The following is an 18,598-nucleotide window of genomic DNA, read 5'->3' on the forward strand; positions in this document are numbered from 1 at the left end:
GGTTTCAGGATTGTTGATTCTCTGTTTGGCTTAGTTTTTCGGATCTTTGTTGTGGAGGGACGGCGTGGTGCTTCTGCCTAGACCGCCATCTTGCCGGAGTCTCCTCAGCATTATGTTCTTTTAAGAACTATTTATATGGGATCAAATTGACAACAGCAACTCAAAAGATTAGACAGGAACCTTAGGGGGCAGTGAGTTTATGTTACTGGGGGAGGAACAAGTCAGAAAAGGAGAGTGAGAATGGTTGTGCAACTCAAAGAATGTAATCAGTGTCACTAAATTGTATATGTAGAAACCATTGAATATTTTGCTGTGTATATTCTCAAGAACAACAACAAATTAGAAAAAAAAGAAAACCCTATGGAGCACAGCTCTACTCTGACATACATGGGGTCATCATGAGTTGGCATCTACCCAACGGCAACTGGTTAGGGTTAAAATTTGGGATTAGAAGAGCTTGAAGGCTTCCTATAGGCCATTCCAGAGACCACCACCTCTTCCATTGTGTAGAATGCAGGGAGTGAGGAGAGCTTAATGACACTAGGCTTACTCACTTCATTGCTGACTGGATTCCGTATAAATTTTTTTAAACAGTTTCTAGTCTGTGGTAGATCAACTAAAAGTCCGGTGAACGCAGAATATTTCATGAGCTTTACAGGACCAAAAGGCTACATGGTCTCTGCTGATGCCACTTTACAAAATGGTGACTCCTCTGTCTCATCACAAGCAACACCAGCCCTGACCAGGTATTCACCCAGTGTCCCCGACACAGTGAGCAGCAGCGTGCTTGGAGGATTCCCCTCCACACAATGATGACATTCAGCTAAGCCACAGTTTCCTTGACCTAGAAGGAAACCCATGTGGTTTGCGTCTCAGGGGTGTGGATGAGCAAGCGCAGATTTTTTTTTCTCCTTGCCTGGTGGCTTTAAATTGCAACCTCTCTTTTCATTTTCCATTATGCATCAAACACATCTGTGCCAGAACTGGACAAATGTATTCTGTCTGGGAGGATGATCCCAGAGCACTATAAATTAGAGTTTGTGTACAGAGATTCCAAAAATGTGGCCTGGTGGTGGGGTGTCCCTGGGACCAGCCACCTCCTCCACAGTCTGCTTGGTGACCTTCAGGCTTTGGCCTGACGCCTCTGTCAATAGGTTCTGCTTTGTACTTGGAAACTTTGCTTTTCCATCAAGTTGCTTTAGGGTCAAGGATGGGCAGGGCTGGCTGGGAGGCTTTGCCAGGCAGAGTTGGCCCAGGCAGCCTCCAGGTGCTCTGAGGATGGTGCTTCCCCAAGGGCATCGCTCTCTCTCCTGCCCCAGAAACAGCAATGACTTCAAAGCTGGCTCCCTCCCAAACTGAAGCCCTGCCCAAGAACATATAAGTCACCCACCAACTAATGATTTTTTACGACAATGGTTTTAAAGTCACAAGAGCAATAATGTGAGAGAATGTAGTGCAAAGGGAAAATAATCACCTATAGCCCCACTCTTCAAAGATGACATACTGTTAATGTAGCGTGTCTCCTTCCAGTGTTTTTCCATGCCATGCTTTTTAAAAATTCAAAAATCTTTTAGAAATTGGTTGAGCCCAGTTCTTGTAGCTGTCACATTATCTAATTAGTGCTTTCCTCTAAGTACCAGAAAATTTTAGTTATTTCATATTACCGAGTCCAGCTGGTAGAGCTCTGTCCCTCTGACTCCTGCTCACTGAGATACTGCTGCTTTTCCGAAGAAGCCAGTCACAGAGGGAATTGGCCTTTGGGAACAGAAGGTGAAGAGGGCTAAAGTCATATAAATCCAGCCACGTAACCCCACAGGGTAGTTCTGAGTCCTTAACAAACAACCCCACAAGACAGAAGGATCTTGTATTAAAAGGACTATGGTCTAGCCCTGACTTTGATATAATGTTTCCTTATGAAACCTCTATTACAATACCTTTCATCCTTACACCTTCTTGCCAGCATCTGTGAATGCTCATCCCTGTTTGGGAAGGGGCAGCCTCTAGATTGTCCATCTGGTGATAGGCTAGGTAGGGCAGCCGAGTGGTCACCGGATTGGGTTGGCAGAACAGGAGGCTATTTTTATATCTCTGGTCACTTTCCCAGAGTGCCTGGGGCACAGAAGGTGCCCAGGAAATATCTGTTGATTGATACGGTGAAATTCTAGACAGGTGTTTGTGCAGAGAGAGGACGCCATGGCTGTAAACTGCTGGCGGGCGGGCGGTTGTGGCAGTCCTATGATGATGACAACAGCAAAGGGTCCAGCTCTGGGGCCAAGCCTCACGAAAGCCCTCAGAGTGGTGAAGGAGAAGAAGCAGTGATGACTCTACCAGCCGCCAGCCTGCCCAGCGCTGCCTGCGCCAGCCCTCAGCCTCTCCACGGAGCCACACAGCACACAGACCTCGCTTTTTCAGAGAATTATTTTTTCCCTTTCTCACTTTCCATGGAAACTCAAAATAGCAACCAAGGGGGAAAAAAAACCAGCCAGGCTCCCTCCCTGCAACCATCCCCAGGCAGCATAGTAACCATCGAGGAGTGGGGGGAGAAAGGGTTATAGACATCTCTAAAAAGCTTTCTAATTGGGGACTGCACACGCATGAGGTGTGGGTGGGGTCTGAGGTTGGTGTGTTTCTTCCTATTTAGAAAAGTGGGTTTCCCCCAGGTCTTAGAGTTCATCTTGCTCTTGGTGACCCAGCGGCTGAAGCACAGTCACCTATCACTCTGGTGGTGATGTTAGTCGCCGTCCAGTTGATTCTGACTCATGGCGACCCCACGTGTGCAGGGTGGAAATGTGCTCCATAGGACTTTCAAGGCTGTGACCTTTCGGGAGCAGATCTCCAGGCCTGACTTCTGAGGCACCTCTGAATGGGTTCGAACCACCAACCTTTTGACTAGTAGTTGAACACTTAACCGTTTGTGCCACCCAGGGACTCCAGATGGTATTGGTGGAGAGGTCCAAATTGCCCAGCAAGGGACGATAAGGCGGGGGAAAGATGCCATCCAAGGGGAATGTTATTCTTTGTGAGAAGCCTTCCAGGCTGTGCTGTGTGTGTCCCATAACCACAGGCAGCCTGGCAGAATGAGAAAAAATCCTGGGCTTGGAGTCAGGAACCCCACATCCTATTATGACACCAGGGACCTGGGAGGCTTGGAGCACATCATTCCACCTCTGACCCTCAGTTTCCTCCCCTGTAAAATGTGAAGGGTGGGCTAGGTGATGTCTGAGGGTCAGCGGTCTACACTCTGTGACTTGGGTTTGTGCATACCGTCTCCCCTCCCTCGTAAACACGGTGTTGTTTACCTTTCAGCTGGCAGGGTCGGCGGTCATTGCTTTTGGACTATGGTTTCGGTTTGGAGGCACCATGAAGGATTTATCATCAGAGGACAAGTCCCCAGAGTATTTCTACGTGGGTGAGTGACTTCAGCTTCCCTAAGCGTTAGCTCAGGATGGGGCTGCCCCAGAGGAAAATTAGGCTTAGAACATCGCCTGCAGTTGGACTTCTGTGGGAAGGAAGGGACAGAGGAGCAGGAAAGAGGTAGAAAGGAGCCGAAACCTGAGCCCTGCACACTCCACCTGGCCCTCAGGGATGCTCGGGTGAGGTGAGAGAGGACCCAACCCCACACCTGCCTCATCCCTTCTGCTCTTCAAAATCAAGGAAGACCAGTGCTGGTAAGATTAGATCCCTTGTATGTCTTTCAGCTACTTCAAGGAAAGAAATCCAGAGGATATACAACTAAAATTTATTTCCAAAGAATCAGAAAGCTCCCTTTTGCCCCCTGAGTGAAGTATGCACATCACACAGTCAGTCATTCACTGGTCCATCTGGGCCAACAAGGCCCCTGCCGAGTCAGGATTTTATTTTGTGATCTTGTATTTTAAATTGTCTAGCAAAGAAATATAACTGTGACTAGGGATGGCAAAGAGGAGGGGAGGAAAGAAGACAGAAGAAGAAAAAGGAGGAGAGAGAAGGGAGAGAAGAGGAAGTGAGGGAGGAAGGTTTAGGGGGTTGGCCGGGCAATGGCTCTGCCTCCTGCCTGCAGTAGGAAGGGGGTGAGGAGTGTGGGGGTGGGTTGTAGCCTCCAATTCTGAGATAGCATTAGGAGTAATTTTCCTGGGTTTAATTCCATCTGATCTACTTCTGGAGTCACTGGGTGGCACAAATGGTTAAGTACTCAGCTACTAACTGAAAGGTTGGTGGTTTGAATCTACCCAGAGATACCTCGGAAGAAAGGCCTGGCTTCTGAAAACTCAGCCATTGAAAACTCTGTGGAGCACAGTTCTACTCTGACACACATGGAGTCACCACGAGTCAGAATCAACTTGACGGCAACTGGTTTAGTTTCGTTTTTATTTTTTATCTACTTCTGTAGCCTTTTCTCATTCTCCAGCTAAGGGGGCCTGGACTCTAGATTTCAAAAAGCCCAAGATCATTGTCATTACATGTGACACCTCTGTCTGACCAGCTGTGTTAAGATCAGTGCCAGATGTAATCTTTCGTTGCTTGTGGTAACCTCTGTGCTTGGAGAGAAGGAGGGCCCCGCACAGGGGATTTTCTCCAAACCCCAAGAAGAGTAGAGCCCGTTTCCCAGGAGACACAGAGCCCAGCCCCACAGGCATCCTCATGAAGGGCTGCCCAGGCTGCATGACCTCCTCCTCCAGGGCTTCCTCCACAGAGCTCCCTACTGTGAGGAGAACATCCCTATCAGGTAGGATGCTTCAGAGGAAAGTCACAGAAAACCTACTAAAAGGTGAATAACACTTGAGACATTCCACTTTTCATCAAATCTTAGATGCAGCTCATTGTAAAACACCCAGTTATGTTAGGTTCCACTTTGGAGCCCTGGTGGTGCAGTGGTTAAGGGCTCAGCTGCTAACCCAAAGGTCAGCAGTTTGAATCTACCAGCTGCTCCTTGAAACCCTATGGGGCAGTTCTACTCTGTCCTGTAGGGTCATTATGAGCCGGAATTGACTTGACGGCAACGGGTTTTGTTTGGTTTGGGTTTTCACAGTTTGGGTTTTTCACAGTTTAACTGTGACATCCCATGAGAGAGGCATCCTGATCTCAGAAATGTTATAATGTAAAACACTATACATCTCAAAATTTATGAAATGTGGTTTAAAAATATATATATATCTGGAGATGTGAAATTTCCAGATTTAGTTAGTTCAGTGCTCAACAAAGTCATCAAGAATCCTGGTTCTTTTCTTCTTCCTACTCTGCCATCCTCAATATAGTCTCAGACTTGTCCCCTCATGATTACAAAATAGCTGCAACGGTTCCAAGCGTCATATCCTCATACAGCAACATCCAGAGGAGAAAAAAGGAAGTTTCACCTCATATGGTCGTTTTTAGGAATGAATAAAACTGTTCTTAGACGTCCCCTAACAGACTTCCCCTTGCAGCTTATTGGCCAGAATTGCATTTATGTTGACACCTAAGGCAATCATGGCCAAGAGAGAATTACTATGTCTGGCTGTCTGACTAATCAAGAGTCACTCCTAAGCCTGGAGAGGGCACTAGGCTCCCCACAGGTTTTCTGACACTTGAACAAAATTGGAGTTGTGTTACAAGGAAGAAGCAAAGGAGTCTGCCATGTACTTAACACTGAAATGCTCTTTTCACCCACGCCGTTTCCAGGTGTCACACACCCTTTCATCCAAAAGCTAACACACACGTTTAGCATATTTCTCCTTAAGGAATTCCTGGTCTGGCAGGCTATGAAAGCCTTTCCAGAAGCATTCTCCCCTCCCAGGGCAGGCCCTGAGTGCTCTGAGGACAAAGCTCAGCCCTGCCCTTGTCCTGTGCCACTCCAGGAGCCAATGAGCCCGCCTCTATGTCCCCTGCTCCAGGGGATGCACAGAAGCAGGCCGAAGGGAGGGCGGGAGGACTGCCTCTTCCTTCACCTCGCTGACCTTCGAGGAGCTGCTTATTTCGTAGCTAGTCCTTGTGGTTTCTCATTCAGTTTTAGCATAGTCCACAGCTCAGTTCCCACTGAATTAACCACAGCAAAGGTTTAATCCTCCCAATTTGGGAGGACTCTTGCCTCTCCAGGCGTATATAGAGGCAGTGGGCAATTATAAATAACAGACAATCACAAGCATGTGGTACAGACATAAACACTGAACTAAGACATGAGAGAGCAGTAGCCTCAAGGTAGAGGCGTACGTGAATGGGACCCTGAAGGATGGGTAGGTTTGGATAGACTGAGCTGGGGAGGGCCTTATTCATATCTCTGAATTTGGTTGGCAAATACATGGCAGACAGCTACCATCTTTCACCTCGCCCGTGGCAAATGTGGCTAATTGTTCAACACACATTTAGGGGAGTCTTCCTGACCCAGCTCTTCCCAGTTACGAATTGAATTGTGTCCCTGCAAAATGTGTGTTGTAAATCCTAACCCCTATATTTGTGGATGTAATGCCATTTGGGAATAGGGTTTTCTTTATTATGTTAATGAGGCTATGTCAGTGTAGGCTATGGTTTAAGCCAATCACTTTGGAGATATAAAAAGAGCAGATTAGGCACAGAAACAAGTAAGCATAAATGGGGAAAGATTGATGTCACATGAAGATCACCAGGGAACAGAGGAAGAGAAGCTGAAAGAGACAAGGAACTTCCCCCAGAGCCAACACAGAGAGCCTTCCACTAGAGCCAGCACTCTGATTTCGGACTTCTAGCCTCCTAAAAGAGAAAATAAATTTCCATTTGTTAAACCCACCCATTTATGATATTTCTGTTATAGCAGCACTAGATAACTAAGGCATTAAAAAAAACCCATTGCTATCGAGTCGATTCTGATTCATAGTGACCCCATAGGACAGAGTAGAACTGCCTCATAGGGTTTCCAAGGAACGGCTGGTGGATTCGAACTGCCAACCTTTTGGTTGGCAGCCGAATTCTTAACCACTGTGCCACCAGGGCTCCAACTAAGACATTAGTTGACAGCAATTTCACAGGTATAGATTTGGGTTCAATATAAGAAACATTTTTAATGATGTGATAAATCAAAAATGTGGAACAGACTTCACAGATGAAAGTGAGCTCTCCTTTACATCAGTATTTAACCATTAACCAGTTTCCACTGAGTGGGTTCTGACTTAGGGCGACCCATGTGTGTCAGAGTGGAATTGTGCTCCATAGGGTTTTCGTGGCTGTGACCTTTCGGAAGCAGATCTCCAGGTCTTTCTTCCTAGGCCACTCTGGATGGGTTAAAATCCCTGCTGAGAATTTGCATTTCTAACAAGTTCCCAAGAAGTTATACATAAGGATCACCGGGGGATCTTGTTAAAATGTAGATTATGTTACATTATCTGGGGTGGAAATGCAAGTTCTCAACAGGGAACTTGTTAGAAATGTAAACTCTCAGCAGGAGTTTGAACTGGAACGAGCTGGTTCAAAGCTCTGGTTCCAGCTGCCAACCTTTCAGTTAGTAGCAGAGAGCTTAACCGTTTGTGCCACCCAGTGACTCCAATTAACCACTAATAAGGTAAAAATCAGAAGAGAGTGTTTATGAATTCAGGAGATTCTCGTGTCGAATAGGAGGGTGAACTAGCACTGTGCAAACATTCCTGATTCTGTTTTCTGATCCAGAGCAAAGCAGCATGAACTGCCTGCGACTCAGGACTGAGTTATCGCATCGTATCTTTATGAACATGTCTGTCAGGACTCTTAACTGCAAATCACAGAAACCTGACTCAAACTAACTTAAGCAAAAAAAAATGTAATGGGTCTGTCTTAAGCTGGGTTCTCTAGAGAAGCAAAACCAGGGAAGCATATGTATATATATATCTAGAGAGAGAGATTTATATCAAGGAAATGGCTCAGGCGGTTGTAGAGGCTGGCAAGTCCCAAGTCTGTGGGTCAGCTATCAGTCTGGAGGCTTCTCCTGACTCACGTAGCTGCAGGGGCTGACGAACCCAAAATCGCCAGATATAACAGCCAGGCTGCTGGCTCAAGTTCCAAGAACCAGAGGTCAGATGATGACAAGCTGAATTCAGGATCCAGAGCAGAGCAAAAGCCAGCGAGCTTAGCCAAAAAGTCCATGTATATTGGATGCAGGCAACACCGGCAAGGAAAATCCCTTTCAAGTGATTGGCTGCTCATATCAGATCTCATCATGGAGGTGATTACATCAGTATATAACTGCCAAACTACATCGAAACCGTCAAACCACTGAGAATCATGGCCCAGCCAAGTTGACACACAACCTTAACCATCCCAGTTCTCATAACTGAAAAGTCCAGGATTAGTGCTGGTCTCAGGAATCACATGATGTGATCAGAGCCCAGTTTGAAGCCATCTCTTGGCTCTGCTTCTGCTGGCTTCATTCTTGGGAGGTTTTCTCTCCACATGACGAAATGGCTGCCAATGGCTCCGCTACATCCTCTGAAGTTACCTCGGCAGAAGAGCATGATTTTTTCATTCCAACAGATCCGTCTAAAGTCCCAAGCATAACTCTCATTGGCAGTATTGGTCCCAGTGCCCACCCCTGAACCAATCATTGTGGCCAGCTGCTTGGGATTGGCTTGTTGGCTTGAGCTTGGGCTATATGCCTACCTTGCATCTTGAGGTGAGTCAGTCCCATTCAAACCACATGGACTGAGAGTGGAAGAGGTTCTTACATTTCTCCAATAGAGAAAAAGAGGAAGTGAATTCTGGGTAGAGAAAAACATTAGTCCACACAGCAGGGCCTGACTCCTTCCTGCTTGTTCTGGTGGCCTGGGGCATGGACGTGGGTTCACCCACCCTTAGTTCTTCCTCAGCCACATCTCCCATCTCGAAGTCAGCCCTGGAATGGCCGGTGGGTAAGATGCTCATAGCCAGTGATCAAAGTCTGGGGAAGTGGGTTATCATAGAACCTCAGCACTAGGCAGAATAGGAAAACTAAGGATCAGAGGGTTAAGCGATGGGGGCTGGCAGTCAGTTCTGGTTTCCCAGCCCCTCAGTGGTGGTGCTAAGCCCAGGTCCGCTGACACCTGGGCCTGTGCTGGCTCTGTTTCCTATGCTGCTTCTCTTGCTTGCTGTATGGTAGCAGCAAGAAAAACTCCCTGGGAGGTCAGGGACCTTTTCTGCACTTCAGGTATTTCTTCCAATGTGAATAAAAATAGCAACATGTATGTTTGCAGAAGTTGACATTTCTTTTCCCAATAAATCCTTTTCCAAATAAGTAAGATACCTGCTGTCTAACAATAAAATGAGTCAAGAACTACACTAGGATACCATTTATGGACTTGCATAGCAAACAGGCTGAGGTAATAGGACTCTTAAAATGAAGCAGGCCCGGTTTTTGGAAAATCTCACTTCATGTGGCAGGGCACATAGTTCACTGATGTGTGTGAGTATTTTCTTTTCAGAATCAGTTCCAAAGCACAGCCCATTAAGCTCTTATCACACCTTTGTTAAAGAGTGTATGTGAACAAGCTTGGCACGTTCAAGTGGCTCTTAAACAAGGCCTGACAACCTAGATTCGTGCCTCTGAGAGGGATCTAGGAGCCATGTTGTCTAGCTCCCTGCTCCTTGGGCAGCTGACTGACAAACTTTCTAAGAGAAATTGTTTCACCTTCTGGAGGAAGCTTTGCTCTCTGGGGTCCTTGATTCTTCCTCCTTGGTGATGAGGAGAGGTTCCCTTCCTGTGATAAGGATCTGGACTTGACTTCAAAGGCAGGAGAGCCATATACCCTAGGACAGGGCAGGGAAAGTCCAGTTGTGAGGGGCGTTGTGGGAAAGAAGGACAGGGAGAGAGGGTAGTCAGACTGACTGCCACCTGCCACCTCTTCTTGAAGGACCTTTGATTTCAGCCCAACACTTGGAGGCAGATCCAGGGTCTCTGTGTCCACTGGTTGCTAATGTGAAGAGGGAAACCCGGCAAGAAAGGAGCTGGCATCACGAAAGGTTTAGGTAACTTGGTGTTTCCAAGACCCTCTGCCTTTAGTCTGCTGCAGTGACTCCTGGGAGAAGCCCCCAGAGTCTTTCAAACTCACCGAACTGCCCATCTGACTCCCCAGCCTCTGGGGCTATCTTTTGGGTGGAGAGATGCCCCCAGGGTTCTTCCTTCTAAGAGTGCAAGGTGGGGAGCCAGACCCTCAGCCTTGGAAAGCTATAGAGACAGTGTGTACTTGAGCACATGAAGTCATGTCTGTGAGCAGAGGATATTAGCAGGTTTTCTCCGTGAAAGGGTTGCCCACACAAACAGGAGCCACTTGGCTCTCCAGGATCACAGCCCAACTGCAGCTGACTCTCCCTGTGGAATTCGGAGTCCCAGAGCCTGGCTTCCACTGTGGCTGGAGGTTCTGTGTCAGGAAAGAGTTCCCGTGCTGAGCGTTAAGGGGGCTGGCTTGCCTTTTTAAAGACTCTGACTCACTGGTAATATTTTTTTTTACTTCTTGGTTTTCAGTTGTACCTGAGAGTCATGCTAGGTGGCTAACGGAGATGTGCTGTAGCTTACGTTGTTGAGATCATTTCTGCAAAGCATTTTTACAATATGGCAGAGTAGATAACTATTTTCATGTTGCAGATAACCAAACTGAGGAATAAGAGGCGTTATCTAAATCCATAGTTGGCAAACTTGGAATTCTGGCTTCCGACCATGTACTTTCAGGGGAATACCCAAGGATCATCGATTCTAGACCTCTCAAGCACTTTCGTCAAGAACATAGAAAAAGAACCCTACTGTCCTCCTTCCGTTATAAAATTGTAAAACGAATGGATTTCTAACTAAGAGAGTCGCCATTCTGAGGTCCCACTGAAAGTGTAGCTTAGAAGTTAAGGGCATGTGCTTTGGAGTAGCCCTCCTGGGTTCAGTTCCAATCTTTCCACTCACTAGTTGTGCAGTCTTAACACTGCCATCCTCCCAATCGTTGCTATGTTTGAGCCCATTGTTGCAGCCACTGTGTCAATCCATTTCATTGAGGGTCTTCCTCTTTTTCAGGACCCTCTACTTTACCAAGCATGATGTCCTTCTTCAGGGACTGGTCCTGATAACATGTCCAAAGTACTTGAGACAAAGATATTTTTTTCTTTTCTTCTGGCAGTCCATGGTATATTCAATATTATTCACCAACACCATAATTCAAATGCATCAATTTTTCTTCCATCTTCTTTATTCATCATCCAGCTTTCACATACATATGAGGTGATTGAAAATACCATGGCTTGGGTCAGGCACACCTTAATCCTCAAAGTGACATCTCTGCTTTTTAACACTTTAAAGAGATCTTTTGCAGCAGATTTGCCAAGTGCAATAAATATGTCATTTGATTTCCTGACTGCTGCTTCCATGGACATTGATTGTGGATCCAAGTAAAATTAAATCCTTGACAACTTCAATATTGTCTCCATTTATCATGATGTATTTATTGGTTCTGTTGTAAAGATTTTTGTTTTCTTTATGTTGAGGTGTAATCCATACTGAAGGCTGTAGTCTTTGATCTTCATCAGTAGGTGCTTCAAGTCCTCTTCACTTTCAGGAGGCAAGGTTGTATCATCTGCATATCACAGGTTATTAATGAGTCTTCCTCCAATCCTGATGCCATATTCTTCTTCATATAGTCTGGCCTCTCAGATTTTTTGCTTAGCATGCAGATTGAATAAGTATGGTGAAAAGATACAACCCCGATGCACGTCTTTCTTGATTTTTAACCATTCAGTATCCCCTTGTTCTGTTTGAACAACTGCCTCTTGGTCTATGTACAAGTTCTTCAGGAGCACAATTAAGTGTTCTGGAATTCTCATTCTTTGCAGTGTTATCCATGATTTGTTATGGTCCACACAATCAAATGCCTTTGCATAGTCAATAAAACACAGGTAAACATCTTCCTGGTATTCACTGCTTTGAGCCAGGATCCATCTGACATCAGCAGTGATATTCCTTGCTCCACGTCCTCTTCTGAATCTGGCCTGAAATTCTGGCAATTCTCTGTCAGTGTACTGCTGCAACCACTTTTGAATGATCATCAGCAAAATTTTACTTGCATATGGTATTAATGAAATTGTTCGATGCTTTCTGCATTCTGTTGGATCACCTTTCTTTGGAATGGGCACACATATGGATGTCTTCCAGTCTTTTGGCCAGGTAGATGTCTTCCAAATTTCTTGGTAGAGAAGAGTGGGAACCTCCAGCACTGCATCGCTTTGTTGAAACATCTCCGTTGGTATTCCGTCAATTCCTGAAGCTTTGTTTTTTGCCGATGCCTTCAGTGCAGTTTTGACTTCTTCCTTCAGTATCATCGGTTCTTGAGCATATGCTGCCTCCTGAAATGGTTGAATTCGACCAATTCTTTTTGGTACAGTGACTCTGTGTATATTCCTTCCATCTTCTTTTGATGCTTCCTGCGTTGTTCAGTATTTTGCCCAGAGAATCCTTCAATATTGCAATTCAAAGCTTGAATTTTTTCTTCTGTTCTTTCAGCTTGAGAAATGCTGAATGTATTTTCCCCTTTTGGTTTTCTAACTCCAGGTCTTTGCACATTTCATTATAATACTTTACTTTGTCTCCTTGAGCCACTCTTGAAATCTTCTGTTCAGCTCTTTTATTTCATCATTTCTTCTTTTGCTTAGTTGTTCTACATTCAAGAGCAAGTTTCAGAGTCTCTTCTGACATACATTTTGGTCATTTCTTTCTTTCTGTTTTTTTAATGACCTTTTGCTTTCTTCGTGTATGACGTCCTTGATGTCATCCCACAATTAGTGTTCAATGTGTCAAATCTGTTCTTGAGATGGCCTCTAAATTCACGTAGGATGTACTCATGGTCGTACTTTGGCACTCATGGGCTTGTTTTAATTTTCTTCAGCTTCAACTTGAACTTGCATATGAGCAACTGATATTCTTATGCAGTCAGCCCCTGGCCTTGTCCTGATTGGTGATATTGAGCTTCTCCATCGTTTCTTTCCACAAATGTAGTCACTTTAATTCCTGTGTATTCCATCCAGCAAGGTCCACATATATAGTCACTGTTTGTGTTGTTGAAAAAAGGTATTTGCAATAAAGAAGTCATTGGTCTTGCACAATTCTATCATGTGATCTCTGGCATCTATCACCAAGGCTGTATTTTCCAACTACCAATCTTTCATCTTTGTTTCCAACTTTCACTTTCCAGTCACCAGTAATTATTAATGCATTTTAATTGCATATTTGATCAATTTCAGACTGCAGAAATTGGTAAAAATCTTCGATTTCTTCATCTTTGGCCTTAGTGGTTGGTGTGTAAATTTGAATAACAGTCGTATTAACTGATCTTCCTTGTAAGCATATGGATATTATCCTGTCACTGACAGAATTGTACTTCAGGATAGATCTTGAAATGTTATTTTTGACGATGAATGTGATGCCATTCCTCTTTAATTTGCCGTTCCCTGCATAGTAAACCAAATGATTGTCCAATTCAGAATGACCAATACCAGTCCGTTTCAGCTTGCTAATGCCTAGGATGTCGATCTTTATGCGTTGCATTTCTTTTTTGATGACTTTCAACTTTCCTAGATTCATACTTCGTACACTCCTCGCTCCAGTTATTAATGGATGTTTACAGCTCTTTCCTTTCATTTTGAGTAGTGGCACACCAGCAGATGAAGGTCCCAAGAGCTTCACTCCATCCACGTCATTAAGGTCAACTCTACTTTGAGGAGCCAGCTCTTCCTTAGTTGTATTTTCAGTGCCTTCCAACCTGAAGGGCTCATTTCCAGCACTATACCAGACAATGTTCCACTACTATTCATAAGGTTTTCAGTGGCCAATTTTGTTTAGAAATAGACCACCAGGTCCTTCTTCCTAGTCTGTTTTAGTGTGGAAGCTCCACTGAAACCTGTCCACCATGGGTGATCCTACTGGTATTTGAAATACCGGTGGCATAGCTTCCAGCATCATAGCAACATGCAAGCCACAACAGTATGACAAACGAACAGATGAGTGGTGGTACGCCCTCAGTAAATATCAGCTCTTTTAATGACTGTAATTGAGGGCATGCTGAGGAAGGGCTCAGCCTGTGAGAGGCATGATTACATGTGAGGATGCAGGAAGAAAAGATAAAGGAGTAGTTTAAATGTCATTTAGTCAGAATAAGAGAATATTTTATAGCATTGAGACTTCTCAGCCGGTAGGTGCTTGAGCTGACGTATGTCAGGTGCACAGTACAAATGCCACACAGAGCAGGCTAAGCCACCAGTAAGTAGTGGTTATTACTGTCAGTGTCGGATGACTCCATAACTTAATACATGTTAAGCACTTAGAACAAGGCCTGACAAAAAGTACTTAATAACCAACAGCTGTTGTTGTTGGTATTTAGAGAGAACCCACATCCTGATTTCTCCCATAAACTGAGTCCTATCCAGTGTTTCAGATACATATTGATTGTGTGCTTTCAGGGGAAGCTGGGAAGGAGGGAGAGTTGTAGAGGCGTAAAGTGTTTCGGAATGAAAAATGGTCATTAGCAGGTTATCTAAGACCGTCTGCTGCCAAAAAGCCACTAAAATTGATGACCATGCCAATATCCAGTCTCTAAAGGGGAGGAGGGTATTTTAAAATGAGTTTACGCAGACAAAGCTTTTAAGAAGTCATTCTCTCTTTTCTTTGTTAAGTGAAATGACGCTTCTAGCTTAAAATGAGGCATCTGAAACCCAAGAAAGGAGTGATGGAATTGTCAGGGAAGAAGGTTCCCATGGAAAACTCTTGTTGGTAGCAAGTCATTGGCATTGCAAGGCCCAGCTTTTAATGATAAATTTGCAATTTCAAAATATATTCCCTTTTTCAATTCAAGGGAACTAGGACTCAGAAAGCATGAAGGATTTGGGAAATAGGTCATACATTTGTCACAGACGCTGCTGCAGCGGGGAGAGGGCTCTACAGAAGCAATCTCAGAGTTAAAATGCAACTGTAAATTAATTTGTTTATTCAACACCTATTTTTTGAGGGCCAGATCATAAAAAGAATAAAGTCCCCTTGAAAGCCACAGGTGTCCTTCAGGTGTGCAGAGTATTACAGGCAGATTTACAACTGGACTGAGTAGGCCCAAGGAACCTTGCCACTTGTCAAATTACTTTTGATTTTCCCTTCAGCCCCAACAAGTAGTGCTGCTTTGGAATTGGGCTGAGTCTCGGGGCCCACACATACACATCATAGGGGTGGAGGTTTGTTGGGAACAGGCCTTAAGAGTTAAAGCTTCCAGGCAATTTCAGGGTGTGTTTTCTTTGAGCTCTGGAAGTCCGATTGTCTCAGAACAGGATATTGTACAAATAAGCAGATTTTCTTGGAGAGCTCATTATTTCAGAAGTGCTGTGAGCCAGATTGTTGCCTGAAGGTCTGAGCACAGTTGTTCTCAGCAGGGAGCAACTCTGCCCTCCTCAGATCCCTCTGCCTCTGTCCACTGAGCCCCCAGCTTGCCCAGAGGCACCACTCTTTGCTGTATTCCAGACTTTCTCAGGAACCTTTTCTCGGGGTGTAAAACCACCATCCACCACCCATCCATCAGTTTGTTTTACTATGTTGGCTTGTGCATTGCTATTATGTTGGAAGCTATGCCACCAGAATTTCAAATACCAACAGGGTCACCCATGGTGAACAGGTTTCAGTGGAGCTTCCAGATTAAGGTGAACTAAGAAGATCTACTTCTGAAAATTATTCAGTGAAAACCTTATGGATCACAACAATGATTGTCCAATATAGTGCTGGAAATGAGCCTCCTAGGTTGGAAGAGGCTACAGAATAGCTGCAACAATGGACTCAAACATACCAACTATTATGAAAAATGGTGCAGGACGAAGCATTGCTTCCTTTGGTTATACATAAGGTCGCCACGAGTCGAGGCCAACTCAGTGGCAACTAACAAAACAATGGCAACTCAACAGCAACAAAACCATCATCCTCATCTACCTGGCTTTAGGAGAACATCTTCCCTAGCCCTTCAGTTCAGCTCTGTGGCAGCTTCTGGGTGTTCACTGAGATGTATTCCCAGGATACATTTCTAAGCAAAGATGGGTGATGACAGCCATTCAGTCCTGAACTGAACAACTTGATTCACTCTGTCCTTATCTATTTATCAACAAATACTTATAAGAATTCTGCCTTTTGCTGAGTATATTCCAGATAGGATGAATATGATTTGTTCGTGGAATTAACATCTACTAAAAAACTAAGCCAGTTGTCGTCAAGTCAGTTCTGACTCATGGCGACCCCATGTGTTGAAGAGTAGAACTGCACTACATAGGGTTCTCAAAGCTGTGACCTTGCAGAAGCAGATCTCCAGGCCTTTCTTCCGAGGCTCCTCAGGGTGAGTTCAAACCACCAACCTTTTTGTTAGTAGTCAAGCACTTAATTATTTGCACCACCTAGGGGTTTCCTAACATCTACAGAGAGACAAATATGAGAACTTGCAAAGGCACAAAATGGAAAAGAGCAGGGCATGTTTAGATAGCAGTGAATTCCCATGCGTCTAGAGAGTAGGAGAGACCGGTCCCTCGAGTAGCACAAATCTGTGACTCTCGGCAGAACTTGTAGGCTGTATCATGTAGCAATGGGGAGACAGTGAACATCTTAAGCAGGAAATCAGTATAATAAGGTGATTACACATAGGATATTCTATGTGGCCACTGAATAATGTGTTATTGTTGCTGCCCCCCAGTGCTCTTTCAGCCAGGTAGTCCAGTAGAAGGCTTGTGGGATGGGAACCAAGGCTCCAAGCCTGTGTGTCTTGCCTGGAGCCATTTTACCTCTCTGAGCCCCATATGTAAAACAGAAATAACAACATTTATCTTACCTACCTAGCAGGGTTGTTTTGAGGAGCCAGTGAGATAATGAAGCTGAAAGAGCAATGAAAAAATTTTTTTTAAAATTATAATCAATAAGGTTTTTAGATAGTTTGGGCCAAATAATAGTATTATTTTTAATATGGTATCATTATTTGCATTACCACATCCATCCTTTATGAAATTATTCTTTTAGAGAAAAGGAAAAGGGAGGAAGTGGCAGAGCCAGGATGGCAGGACCTCGCCTGTCCCTGAACAGGATTCTTGTGAGACCAGGCCTTGGCCATGCAGGGAGCCCAGCAGCCTCGCCTGCCAGCTTCTTCTGTGTCAGTGAGCTGATAGATCTGCCCACAAACCGCGTTCAGCAGCCCGGAGGGGCCCCAGGAAGCACCTTGAATGCCGGGCTTCAGGGTTTCCCCACAGAGGTGGGACATCAGCTCCCCATTGTCTCTGGAGAATGGGAGTGGTTTCCAGGTGACTCATAGGAACAAAATGTAAAAAGGCCCAAGAAACAACTAGCATTCTTTGTAGCAAGCCAAGTGCCAGGTCCCATAGTGTGTTCTAACTTATCTCAGGATCAGAAAAGGAAATACAAAAAGCCTTGGTTTTATTGCTCTCGGACCAAGAGCATTTCTGCCCTTTTCTTTCTCTGTGAGAACATCTGTTCCATGTAGCTTGACTTAGGTAGTAAGTGAAATCACCACCCAAATTCAGGTTGCTAATGTTACTAGGAGGAGCCCTGGTGGCACAGCGGTTAAGCGCTCGGCTGCTAACAGAAAGGTCAGTGGTTGAAACCCACCAGCTGCTCCCTGGGAGAGAGATGTGGCAGTCTGCTTCCATAAAGATTTACAGCTGTGGGAACTCTATGGGGCAGTTCTTGTCTGTCCTATAGGGTCTATGAGTCAGAATCGACTCAACAGCAATGGGTTTGGGTTTGTTTTTTTTTGTTTGTTTGTAGGGGTAGGATTCAGTGTTGCTAGAAGGAGCTCTGGTGGCACAGTGGTTAAGCCTTCAGCTGCGAGCCAAACGGTCAGCAGTTCAAACCCACCAGCTGCTCCACAGGAGAGAGATGTGCCATTCTGCTTCCATAAAGATTTACAGCCTTGGAAACCCTATGGGGGAGTTCTACTCTGTTCTGTAGGGTCGCTATGAGTCGGAGTCTACTTGAAAGCAAGGAGTTTGGTTTAGTGTTGCTAGAGAGGCAAGATAGAGTAATGGTTGTGAGCCAGCTCTAGTAATGGTTAGAGTCAGATGTCTGTTTTCATCCCAGGTCCGCCAAGTACCAGGTTGGTGACTTCAGGTAAATTGCTTAACCTTTTGGTGCTTAAAGTCTATAAAATGGAGATAATAATAGTATCTATGTTATAGGCTGGTCATGAAGATTAAATTAATAAACATATGTGTTTAGCACAGTACCTGGAATAAAATAAACCCTCAGTAAATGTAGCTAATGTTATGTTAATAATATTCAGTACATATTAGCTTATCTGCTGCCCTTTTGGCTATTGTAACACATGATAAATCTCCTGTTATAGCCTTAACCAAAAGCTCCCTCTCTGTCCTGCCCACCCCCTGCTTCCGCATCTGTACTTGGGCAGATCGTCAGCCCTTTTCCCTCCCAGACACTTCACCCTCCTGGACTCTCACGAGATGGGATGGCCATTAATTCCAGAGTGCCATGGGAAGGATGCAGAAGGGTTCAGTAAAAGCCGTGACTTGTCCCCCAGCTTGGATCCTAGCTCGTAACTGTCCCTGGGCTCAGATTCATCCATTTCACACAAATAATAGTTATGCTCATGTTACAGGAGGTAGAAATCTTAACTGTAAAGTGCCTGGTATATAGGAGGCATATTGGGATGTTTAA

General features: G+C 44.8%; 1 protein-coding gene across 3 annotated transcripts in view; it reads left to right on the forward strand.

Annotated features, from left to right (window-relative positions):
• TSPAN2 (tetraspanin 2) overlaps positions 1-18,598 on the forward strand; it is a 54,297-nt gene that overhangs the window by 19,967 nt on the left and 15,732 nt on the right. For all 3 annotated transcript variants that reach the window (XM_023734889.1, XM_023734891.1, XM_023734890.1), the window contains exon 2: positions 3,307-3,409. In XM_023734889.1, coding sequence (XP_023590657.1) covers positions 3,307-3,409 — 103 coding nt within the window. The remainder of the gene's footprint in view (positions 1-3,306; positions 3,410-18,598) is intronic.

This window comes from Trichechus manatus, unplaced genomic scaffold (assembly GCF_000243295.1).
Source record: "Trichechus manatus latirostris isolate Lorelei unplaced genomic scaffold, TriManLat1.0 scaffold00073, whole genome shotgun sequence".
In the NCBI taxonomy this organism is placed as follows: Eukaryota; Metazoa; Chordata; class Mammalia; order Sirenia; family Trichechidae; genus Trichechus; species Trichechus manatus.